A 12,638-nucleotide genomic window follows, 5' to 3' on the forward strand; every position below is an offset into this window, starting at 1 on the left:
TATGTCATATCTTCGACATCGTGGATAGCGGAGCTCGCCTGCAAATACGAGCAGAATAATAATGCTAAAAATGAGGCCAGAGATATATTCAATTGGTTCTTAATCGAGAGAGTTCTGCTGGCGAGTGGAATGGCTAAAACGATAAACGTTATGGCTCCCAGGATGTATGGATAGACGTGTTGTAAATCTATTGTAGCAAAATATTTTGTTACTTCGAGGGTGGCCTATTCTTTGGCGCGAGTTAAACATGGTTCTACAAACTTTTAAAACTAAGGTATATAGGTTTTAAAACTTCAGGTGGGCATACTGGAGTGACAAGGCCGAGTACCAATTGACCTTTATCATGAAATAGAGCCATAACTTCGAATGCTTTCGCCGCGTTGGAGTGTGGCATTTTGAAAGATGGAATTGTTAATTGTTGAAAATTGTCGATAGTCAGCTCCAGGTTTCTCAAGATACGTACTTTGAAAATACCAGAGAGCTTAGAACACTAATGAAGAAAAATTGGGGGCTTCTTGATCTATTTTCCAGATTGATTTTCTAGCCTGTAAAATTTTATTATGCGCGAGTACTATGCCCTCAGACTGCGGTTTATGGGCTGGGCTATCGGATCCGTCGAACTGTGCATGTAGACGTGTTGGAAATATTCGAAATCACGACAGGGATGGCACAGGTTTAGCGTCAGCTTACTATAGCCATGATGACCACTTATTGCTTAAGATTAATGTCCACTGTATTCTGTAAACTGAGGGGAAGAGCTCATTGAATTTGATTATTCAAGCATTCCACTTCAAGAACCACAATCGTGACGATATCGCGACTCGTGACATATAAATCGGCTGATAAATCAGTGATATCGTGATTTATCTTGAGAAAACTTATAGAACGGTTTGTCAGCTTACTAGAATGTTAACGTTTCAGACGAATTATATGAACAGAATTAGATTTCTTCAAGAGATACTCTATTTTATACCCTAACCCTTTTAGTCCAGCTATCCACATGTGGGGGTCTTCGAGGTTACATCATTATAGTACTACTGGCCGGGCCGCGGCACCGGGAAGTTGATTGAATACGGGTTCTAAATTGGACCTGCCAGGATAGTCCAGTTGCGCGCGTTTACCATACCTCAAAGAATACAACATATCACTATCAGTATACCTTTTAAATATACCTTGAATCTGCGTTTTAGCACCCATGTTGACAGATGGCAATGTTATGATAAGCAATGTTATGATAAGCTGTTATCGGCCATTTAGATCGCGGTAATAGTTTGTAATCAACTCCCTAGATAGTTTTCCCCGACGAGATTGATACAGACCGGCGAGGGGCCTTTTGTTTCTAGATACTAGGTTTTCTACTTATCAGCATAGTTGGAGTCAAAGTTGCAAAATCGGGTGAGGCATTAAGGTATAAATAGAGAACTAGTGACCAGGAGCTTGATATATATTTATGTGCATGCAAAATCCTGGTTCTAAAAAGTAAACTAGAACTACACACAGGATGAACAAGCCTACCTGGGTAGCATGGAGAACTATCTCCTCTGCAATATTTATCACGACTTCTATTATAATAATATTTTTTCTACACCAAGAGAGGGCTTTCAGAATACCGAACTATGAAAAACTCACAAACCTGGTATCATTGAGTCGTCGAAATACTGGACAATTAGTTCACTCGAACCTGGTCAGTTCACTTAGATCCCAAATTATCGGCAATTTAATGTATACCCCAGCTTTGGTGTAAACCCGGAGTCTATGTTCTTACTAACAGGATTGTGCGAGAAAAAATAGCCCGTTGGCGCTAAAATCCATGCTAGAGAAGATGGTTTGCCTAACGAAAACCAGACGGAGATCCTTAATCCACGAGCACCTGATGATTTCTGGCTGACGCAAGTTGAACATGGGCATCATCCTCATGCACCGGCTGGCTACCAAGTTTTCCGAAACGTCAAAGATTTCGGTGCAAAGGGAGACGGAATCACTGATGACACGGAAGCAATTAACAAAGCAATATCCTCAGGCAATAGATGTGGACTTGGCTGTGGCTCAACTACAGTCCTAGGTGCCATTGTTTATTTTCCTTCAGGAACGTACCTTGTCAGCACACCGATTATTCAATTGTATTATACTCAATTCATCGGAAATTACAACAACAGGCCTATCATCAAGGGTTCTAAAGACTTTGTCGGAATTGCATTGATTGATACTAATGTCTATATACCTGGAGGAAATGGCGACCAATGGTATATTAACCAGAACAACTTTTATCGTTCAATTCGGGATTTTGTTCTCGACTTGCGAGATATGTCACCAGATTCTCAAGGTTGGCCTCCAACGGGCATGCATTGGCAGGTAAAAAGGCCTTGTTACTATTTTGTCGAAGTAGAATACCCTCTAATCCGACCACTTCCATTCGTAGGTTGCTCAAGAGACCAGTCTACAGAACATTCACTTCGTCATGAGTACTGCGCCGGGGAATAACCAAGTTGGAATATTCACTGAGAATGGAAGCGGCGGCTTCCTTACCGACCTAACATTCTTTGGCGGAAATATTGGTATGAAATGTGGTTCTCAGCAGTGAGTTTGACTCTGAATTAATAGAATCTTCTTCTGGTATTGGAACTGATCTTCGTTATGTCTATTAGATTCACAGCAAGAAATCTTCAATTCACTTCCCAGGTTACCGCCATTAAGATGATCTGGGACTGGGGTTGGACTTGGAAAAACATCAACATAAATTCATGTGGGGTGGGTATTGATGTGACATCTGAAGGAGAAGGCGACCAACCTATTGGATCCATAGTAGTTCTGGATTCATCTTTCTCCTCGGTCCCTATCGGAATTCTCACTTCTGATCGGACGAATATCTACCTTGAAAAACTCAAACTTGATTCAGTTGCTTCTGTGGTCACTATTTCCGGGGGCCCCTCCATATTGGGTGGGAATGGAATTGGCATTGTAGAATCATGGGGCACAAAGACAAAATATACCCAGTTCGGTCAGGTGCAACCTTCTAGTGGAAATGGGAACATTTCGCCAGAGATTCGCCGAGCCCCAGAACTTGTCGATTCGAGCGGCAAGTATTTTGAAAGAAGCCGGCCGCAGTACGAGTTACTCGGGGCTTCATCTTTTGTCAGTGTCAAGACTTTCGGGGCTGTTGGTAACGGTCAAACGGATGATACCGCTGCATTGAACTCGGCATTAGCTTCGGCTGCATCATCGGGGAAAGTTTTGTGGTTGCCGATGGGGCTTTACAAAGTCACAGGAACGCTCAACGTTCCAGCAGGTACTCATCTTACTGGCGAATGTTGGTCCCAAATCGTCGCTTCAGGTAGTTTCTTCGCAAACGAACGGCGTCCCCAGCCAGTTTTAAAAGTTGGAGCAAGAGATGGACAGCCTGGCGCCGCAGAGCTATCGGATATCATCGTTACGACTTCGACAAGCTCTGGCCCAACAGGTGGGGCTATTCTAGTTCAGTGGAACTTGAAGAGTTCCAGCCCAGGAGCAGCAGGAATGTGGGACGTTCTCCTACGCGTCGGGGGCGCTGCTGGTACGAATCTTCAAACAGCGCAATGCCCGAAATTAAGCGGTGTCGAAAACAACTGTATAGCTGCTGCATTAATGCTACATCTAACCCCTCAAAGTGCCGGATATTTTGAAAATGTCTGGGCGTGGGTTGCTGACCACGATCTCGACACACCAGCCCAGACTCAGATAAGCATATATGTCGGCAGAGGCATTTTGATCGAGTCACAAGGCCCTAGTTGGTTTCATGGTACCTCAAGTGAGCATGCTGTTCTGTATCAATATCAACTCGCAGGTGCGAAAAACATCTACTTGGGGTCCATACAGACAGAAAGCCCTTATTTTCAACCGGCTCCTGTTGCCCCGGAACCATTTGCCTCGTTACCCCTCGTCTACGCAGGGGATCCGTCCTTCAAAAAATGCTCAGGAAGTTCCGCTAAATGTGCAATTTCGTGGGCACTTCGTATAATTCGATCAGAGGGTATTTTTATTTATGGTGCCGGAATGTATTCATGGTCAGACCACCAATTCTTGAATTCTCTACAGCCTTAATGGCTACTACCTTTTTAATAGGTTCAGATTCTAACAAAAAGGGATTAGGTTCTATAACTATGACCAACCTGTATGCCTCCCCGGGGAACATTGTCAAGATAGCCTGTTTGAAACCTCCTATTCAGAGAATATTTGGGTTTACGACATCTACACGAAAGGAGCTAAAGAGTCAGTCAGCCCTAGGGGAGCTGGAGCAGTACCCGCTTTACAAAAAGATAACCAAAATGGCTTTCTTTCAACGATCACAGCGTGGCTGGAGCTTGCATCCAAGGGCAGTTCTGTTTATGGTGAACCTGAGCTTGGTTCAAGCGGTAGCCCCGAGAATGCTACGATCGTGTCCTTAACCTGCACATCGTTAGCGCCATGTGCAACATTTACTTTGACACCGTCTTGTATAAAGGAGGTCGCAAATTTGCCGGCATCTGGTGCCCAAAACCAACCGCCGGTGCCAGCAACCGAATGTCACGAGGATTGCAATATATGGCGTAGACTTACCGGCACCTGCTGCGGAGTAGGAGGGTCTATGTGTAATCCGGTTGTTGTCCCGTCTGGCGCCGAACTCCCATTTCCTGTACCGCTCTCGGGTGTGAAATTTACAACTCCGGTAACTGTCGGTACGCATACATATCCTGCTTCTACTCCGTTACCAACAGATGCTCACCTTGGTGACGACGACGACGATGACGACGATGACGACCACGACATATGGTTTCCCATACCATTTATAATACCCATCCCAATACCGCTTCCTTTGGACCCTCCTCTGCCACCCCCGCCGGTCAACTGCGAATCTTCAGGGCTTTGTTGTACTCCTGACGTATCCGACGCATTGGGCTTCTGTTCTAATGGAAACTATCCTCTATGGGATAACGTCAAAAATATCATTGACTGTACTGTCGGAAATCTAGCTGATGCTCTTGGTTTGAGAAGCAGTTGCCAAATAAGTCTTGATGACAGCCCTATAGAAGCTGCCGAAGCTATCGAAGATGCAAGAACTTGCCGACTACCAGAATCGAATATATGTGGAGCATCACCCTTCGGACTAAAAGCTCGGGATAGTTCAGAAGAGCTTCAAAATATACAGAAAAGGGACAGAGTATTCGGGGCCAAGTGGAAGGCTTGCGATTTCAGCACTCAACCGGGATTTCCATGGGCAGTTACCGGGGATTACCATGCCGTCTACACTTGTAAGGGATCTGCGGATTATTTCCCAAATATCTGCGGTAACCTCCGATCTGCAATCGAGGCTAGGGGGCAACCTAGTATTGTGACTCGTATAACGCATGCACGGGGCCTGTCCGGATCTAGAACGACTGAGGATTGGTATGGTGCTCGCCCGGAGAATGCTGGCACTGCGTTGGGAGAAACTGGTGGGTGGAGAATAGTAGGATGTAACGTTGAGGAGTACCCATTCTGGTCCGTGAATACTCTTCCAGCCCCAGCGCGTGATCATCCTGTACTTCGGCTCGTGGAGCAAACGGGTAAGTCCAAAGTACCAATTAAGATATTATTATAACAAACAACTAAGAGTATCTTCAAAACCAGAAAACTCGCAGCATGCTTCGGATTGGGACCAGTTTTTAGTTGCGGTTGATCGATATTACTTCAAATCATATCGCTCAGGAACGGTAATGACGACACGCCTTGACTCTGCGGATTATACAACTGCAGCTGGCGCCCCTCCCGGAGTAATGCCCAGGAGCAGTCTAACCTTCAAGATAACCTGGGATGCTGATACTCCGGGTGAGCATGACAGTAATTGGGGTCTCGAGGACCGTGGGAAGAATATCTGCGGAATTCCCTTCGGGTCAGATTTTCTCGTTGTTGGACCCTATCCACCAGGTCATGCGAGCGAGCCGTATAACGATCCTTACTTAACCCGGGCTGGGAATACAGAATCAACGCTACAATTTTGCGACTGGCCATCACCCGGAACCCTAAGCATAAAACAAGACATACCCCCACAAAGCCGAGAGATCACCTATGCTGCTGCTCAAGGTCCGCCAGGAGGGACTATACCACCATATCCTCCCTTAGTTAACTGGGCATGGGAACAGACGACGTTTGTGGGTGATGGAAGTACCACGACTATGCTAAAAGAGGTTCCGACTTCCTGCAGACCCTGGCCGCTTGCAAGCCTTGTTGTCCCCAGTGAGCCCGCTACCTATCGTATCCCTTCCAATATGAACGATCTGCCTGTTTGGCCCAACCTAGCCACCCGGGATTTAGGGGCCAAACGGAATGTTGACCCTGAACCTGGGGTGTTTGGGCCTAATGAGGGCCCAGATGAGACTATGAGCCCAAATCCCCAAGATGTATTGCGGACAGCCCACCGAAAACCCCTACAAGTCCGACGTCGCCGTGCTCGTCGTGAATCGCGGCCTGCCGATCGCGATGGGTACGAAATACCCAACGAAAAGGTATCGAATAACTCATCACCCGGTATCCTTTCCCCATTGTCAGTTGTGAAACGCAGCGGGGAATTGGGTAGTTTCCTAGACCCCCTTGTTTACAAAATCTTCCCAGAATGTAGAAATGGGGCAGATGAGGGGTATGATCCCTGCTACATGAATTCTAAATGCCCAGACAAACTACCCTATCCCAGTTCATCCGACACTTTCCCTCCGGGTGGAAATAATGGTGGGGGAGGTAGTAATCCAAATATCGGGAGGTCGTGGATTCTGCTCTGGGAGGGTATCTGTGATAATTCGGGTGTTTGTGCCCAGACCTACTGGCGTGGACAGGATTGGACAAAGACACCACCTTCAACAGGGGATATTGCTGATGCTTGCGAAACTGAGTCGCAGCAAACTTGGGAGACACCTGGTAGAACCGATGGCTTGTTTCCTGACTCCCTTAGTGGGGTTCGCCATTACGGTCAGATGTGCTCTTATAAAGGCAACGGGAACCAACAATTAGAACCTGGCCTAGAAGTTGGCACATTGACCTGCGGTCGCTTCAACGCTAAGTGCACCGCCTTACGCCCGCGCGAAGAACAGATATGCTTCTGGGGCCAAATACTCGCGTTGGCAACTTGTGTCTGGGTGTAACTTAGACAATTATAAAATGTTACTCGAGGAAACAGATCGTTACCGTACCTACTTGGGTAATCAGAATGTACGTAAATTTCTGAAAATTCGAGTTTCCTATAAAACATCTAGAATCGTTCCAAGCTCTATGAAAACCTATTTAAGGTTTTTGAAGGGAGCAACTATAAGTATAATGGAGCCTAAGCTATCTATTAAGTGTCTAGGGCCTTGCTCGTTTTCAGTCCCAGCAAAGCAGCATGACAATGTCTTCAGGGATAAAAGAGTCAATGCAAGCTTAACGTAGCCTCGTAAACGTTATAAACCCGACAACACGGTCAAGGGATCTCCACACTCGTTGTTTCGTGTCGTATTTCCCAAAGTAGATTCGGAAAAATCCAACAAGGTATTATTCGTGCATGTTGTAGCACAATTCGAATCCATCTGGCAATTAACTGAACCAAGATTAATGTGGAAATGTGACGCGCGAATATCACGGGACTCGGTTCAGGCTCAACTTAGTGATTGTTGACCGCGTTATCACTTGACGTTTAACATACCTACTATAGAGCACATAAGTAGGTATCAGTTAAAGCTCAATGGGTGGACTGAGCCGGATAAAGAGTCGCACAGCCGTCATATACTTAAGGAATTATTGGTTATTGCAAGGCTAAACGGTGCGGCTTGAAGCTTTCTTGGTTCAAGGAGCTTTCTTTTTATCGTGATGATGGCTGTACAATATGCACAACATTGAAACAAGGGACTAATTTCTTATGGCTTTCTAGCATACTCTGCAAAAACGATACACTTTCGGGCAAGCACCCGAGAATCGTCATCTTCAATGTGCAGACATTGTCACCAGTTTTTCCAGGGGTATTCAGCCTTGTGACAGAAACTAAGCTCGAGAAAGTATGAACTCCGAGCTACCCATGGATGCTCGCTAAAGACGATTACATGTAAGCGCTTGGCTTGGTTTAATTTGTGTTAATAATATCGGTGCTCCGTACCTCCATTAATGCATTCTTAATGTTTATCAATGACTGAACAACCACCACCTTCTCAAACATCCGTTCTGCCTGTGACGGGCACCCATGATACATTTGCCCCGGTACTCGTATTGGAATTCAGCCCTGCGTCCCATCACGTTACCCAGCTTCTGACTCGTGGCGGGCAATCGATTGGTGACGATTGTGGACCATGAGCAACAGCCCTTCGATCGGCTGTGTTGATTAGTGATCTGGGTTTCTCATCGGACCCCTGCCTGTTTACCGAACATTTGATCGGGCCGACAACAATCCCAAGGGAATCCCTGCGAAATGATGATCAAGGTGAAGCGATTATGCCAATAACTGCTTCCAAACCTTCCTTAATTCCAAGCTGTCGTGTATGGAATTTCTGAATTCTGTACAGAGTACTCCCCTAGATATATCTCCACTAGTACTTAGCAGGCTGCGATTGGGGATCCTTTGAACATCCTTGTGAACATTGCTTGGCTTCCTTGGCTACCTTCAAAGATGGCCGCAGCCTCTGAGGCTTTAAGTATTTGTGGTTCACTTAACTTTTTGTGTCGATAGTTCTGAGGCTTAAATCCTTAAAACCTCAAAACCTCATGGGAATAATCGACCAAGGAATTAGAACCTCTTTATGACAGCATATAAAATTTCTTCAAGTGATTTCTCTAAACTGTCATTCGGTATCCAAATCCCATTTTGCGCCATGATTTGCTACCTGTCGCCGCAAAATTCCCAATCTCCTCCTTTTTCAGACGGGGAAAAAAATACGGGTGGGATTCACGAAGCTTCGGATGAGGATTGGACAAAAATTACGAATCTCACTGAAAGAAGAAGGATGCAAAACCGAATTGCTCAGCGGAATTTCCGTAAGTTGATTCCAGGGATCTATGTCAACATTACTATTATTAATATTCGATGTCGACCATAGGAAGGAAGCAAAAGTCTATGAAACAAAATGCCAAAAAATGCAATAGCGCTATACTCAACCAGCAAGCAGTAAGCGCTTCAAATCCGGTTGCTCACCAAACGCCTATACTTTATTCTTCAAACCAACGACAATCTTCCAAAAGGCACTGCCAATGTGGGCGTAATTGCTTTGAAATTATGGGGAGACCTGCGTTCTTTGTGGCACCGATAGCTTCAAGCCATACCCAAAGCGAGTGGGCCCATATGGGTACACCATACGCTGAAAATATGATCGGATCGACGTTAATACCTGTGTATCCTCTATACGAGACATCGGGAAGCGGTCAGCAATATGTGCAATATACAAGTCCGGCTTCCATTGGAGCAGATTCACCGTCTCTCGAAGGGAGTATCGTCGAAAATGCAACATCTCCATCCGATTTTCAAGACTACAACATTGGGTCTAACGAACTTGAATCCATCGATGATATGTCCGAATACTTGGATGGACTCAGTAGCGATCCGGCTCTCGAGGATAATCTCGATGGCTTGACCTCTGGGAACCCTTTGCTAGGGTGGGGTCCTGGTTGGGATCCCGAAGCAATTCTTTTTAGTGGGTCCGAAACTAATGGAGCTATATTTGATTTTAATGACAATTCAGCTAGAACGGCATAGATAGGGCCCCAGCGCCACAGTTTAGAGCCCTCTATTTTCTTTTTGCATCTCATTCCTAGTATAGCGTATATACATGTATAGATTATTGAGTTAGTTAGAGAGCCCTGCGGCTCCTTATCAATAACACGTTGCCTCCGCCCGAAATGTTTTATTACAAGTCACCACCCGTTTTCTGGATTTAATTTCTTAATATTTATGTCTTTCCGAAATACTGTTCTTAAAATTTTCTTGATGTCGAAACAGGGTTACTAGGGTAACCATAGGTACTGAAAAACCTCGTGCTTAACTCTTACTGCACCGGCCCTAGCCGAAGGTTAGCCTCGAAATCTTATTGGTGATTATTGCTCAGTCTGCCTTTCCAAGCTGTGCTGTTAGCAGAACGGCTTGAATTTGGTAGGGAAGTATTTCCACTTGTTGGTCAAAAGTGCCTTGACCGACCATTTTGAGCCTTATCTCTGAACCACACTACAATGGCGAAATTCGCCAACAACTGATGACAAATAGTGCGGCAGATCCGACGGATGATTTATAATTTCCCTAGAAACACTAAGAAATGTTGAAAATGTTTAATCCGTCGTCACACAACCCGTTGGTGTGAGATGTAACCAAGATATCTAGCTATATTCAGCCCAATTATGTATTAGTCTCGACTGAAATATTGGTCAATCGGGAGACTACTGCTGGGGGATAACGTGGTAGGCAATTGATCATGCTGCAAGAGCGCCTCGTAATCTTGCAATGCGATGATCAAATGGGCTTCAGGGCTGAAAAAATTACCGAATATCATAGAAATTGTGATAGCCTCTTTCAGGTCCGGGTACGTGACGAGATCGCCCCAAAATCGAATAAAATTCAAATTCATCAAAAAATTTTCTTTAATTTCCATGCAGACAAGCTTATGTTATCCGAACCGGGACTCACAATTAATTTTACTATGTTTATCTTCACATAAATAAATTCATAATCACAGGTTACTAGTGTCGTACCTTGTCTCGTACCCAGACCTGGAAGTGTCGTGCCTCAGAAATGCATTTTATACCCGAGAATCTATAAAATTTAAATTACATATACATGCGAAGCTCTCGTACAGGATGAGTATTAAATTTAGTAGAACACCGAGAAGACCAGGAATAGGGAGAAATCGAAGTAAACGGTTTCATCTTCGAGTTAAGGGGTAAGTAAGAAAGATAACTCGAATAGCTTGAGGAGGATTAGCTAGTCTAGTCCTATTGCGGAAATTTGATGATACCTAGTTCATAGAATCATTCGTTTGATAGCTTTACGATGTATGCTTGATCTTAATTTTCCAGGGTTAACTTACTAGGGTGATCCGAATTGAACGCAGGACTCTAATGAGTGGACCTTGTATCCACATTCCCCTTTCCAAGCCGTGTCGATACACATGCATATTTACACCTTCATTGGGGCGGTTAAACTTCTAGTAAGCCGATATTCGAGTGAAAATCAAACTGCATGTCTCTAGGAAATCTTTCAAACAATATTTACAGCCCCAGGAGCCTCTTGTCGAGCTTATTGTCGTCAGCATAGTATGATTTTTCAATCCCGTTAACGATCGTCCAGCCATCATTGACGAGAGCCTGGCGTCCCACCTCGACGAATCTTGGAGAGTCTGTAGTCTCGGGGGTAGCTGCAGCCTGGATACAGCACTATAGCGTGACGAATGGGGGCAGTTGGCTGAAAATTTTGTATTTGGTATTCAAGTGCAACTTCAGTTTCCGACTGATCGATTAATTGGATTTCGGTTCTTTTTTAGATTCCTTTGATAACTTTCTCTGTAGAGCAGTTTATATATTTCGCATTGGGATTGTTTTCAATCATCTAGTCCGGAATAAGAGGCCTCGAAATTGATGTAAAAGAAAATAGTATCTGTGAGTCGGAATATTGGCGGCTCTATCAATGATAAGGTGTTGTAGTCATGGCCGTAAGGCTCAGATAATCGCCTCAGTAAGCTTACGAAATCAACCACATTGACGATAGTTTTGTCTTTTATTGACTCGAGTACTCCGAGTATTGTGAATTGTGAAGCGGTTCATCTACGAGCTCTCTGACGATCTACTGACTAGAAAAAGAGGGTCTAGGTCCGATTTGTAATTTTTTGGCGGCTCGGTACACATGCGGCTGTAAGCATTATCCTTGCTAGCTATCTTGGATTTCAGGATCCTTAGAACCCACCGCCCAAAATTGGCCATCGGACTGCAAGCAGACTTAGATACATTAGTATGTCAGGAGACAAAATCCCAGTTGAGAAGTGATCTATTATTTTGAAGATTCCTTTATAGCTTTGAGAAGAGGAAGACCACCTTGCGCGTAACGCAAAAATACTCTCGGTGAGGAAGTCCTAGAATAGATTGCAATATTGACGTAGATACGTATAGAGATGTCTGAGGTCATTCAAAGTCGATATCCTGAATTGCGGAGGGTAATTTTGGTATCATGAATGGAGGTATTGTTATGCTGTAGTATTGATTTTCCGGAAATACTAGATAAATTTATGGGTGGTTGTGGGTCTGCTGGCTACTACCTAGGTACGAAACAAGCTACTGCGGGAAAACAAAAACTTTTTTTTTGCGAAGTCTGGTTTGAGATAAGGAAAGCAAGTTTCTTTAAATAATATAATGTGCATTCTTTACAAGTTTTGCTTAAAATAGAGATAGACGCTGGCTCAAAGGCTTCCTCTTGCCGGTCCTCCTCTAATTCTTCTTTAGTTCTTTGATATTTTGTGATTCGTTTGTGGATTAACCTCATTTATATGTTTAAAATTATTTGATACCAAAAAGCAGATGGAGATCAATGAAAATACTCGACTGCTCTGGCGTGAGAGCGCAGTAGGTTCGTAATGTCAAAATTAAAAAAGGTGCAGAAATTATTCAAAACGATGAAAGAAATATTAAATCACAAAGCTCGAAGGACTTGGCCACCT

At 44.4% G+C, this 12,638-nt stretch overlaps 2 protein-coding genes across 2 annotated transcripts; both read left to right on the forward strand.

Moving 5' to 3' along the window:
* Nucleotides 1–1,501: 1,501 nt before the first annotated feature.
* AOL_s00210g59 (uncharacterized protein) lies at nucleotides 1,502–7,127 on the forward strand (the record flags this gene model as incomplete). The annotated part of the gene is made up of 6 exons (XM_011128861.1): nucleotides 1,502–1,684; nucleotides 1,792–2,352; nucleotides 2,420–2,577; nucleotides 2,646–4,040; nucleotides 4,126–5,558; nucleotides 5,623–7,127. The coding sequence occupies 6 exons, from the start codon at nucleotides 1,502–1,504 to the stop codon at nucleotides 7,125–7,127; spliced, it is 5,235 nt and encodes a 1,744-aa protein (XP_011127163.1).
* Nucleotides 7,128–9,031: 1,904 nt separating this feature from the next.
* Nucleotides 9,032–9,697, forward strand: AOL_s00210g60 (uncharacterized protein; the record flags this gene model as incomplete). Its single annotated transcript, XM_011128862.1, has 1 exon — nucleotides 9,032–9,697. The coding sequence occupies one exon, from the start codon at nucleotides 9,032–9,034 to the stop codon at nucleotides 9,695–9,697; it is 666 nt and encodes a 221-aa protein (XP_011127164.1).
* Nucleotides 9,698–12,638: the final 2,941 nt, after the last annotated feature.

Source organism: Orbilia oligospora (genome assembly GCF_000225545.1).
Source record: "Orbilia oligospora ATCC 24927 unplaced genomic scaffold scaffold00210, whole genome shotgun sequence".
In the NCBI taxonomy this organism is placed as follows: domain Eukaryota; kingdom Fungi; phylum Ascomycota; class Orbiliomycetes; order Orbiliales; family Orbiliaceae; genus Orbilia; species Orbilia oligospora.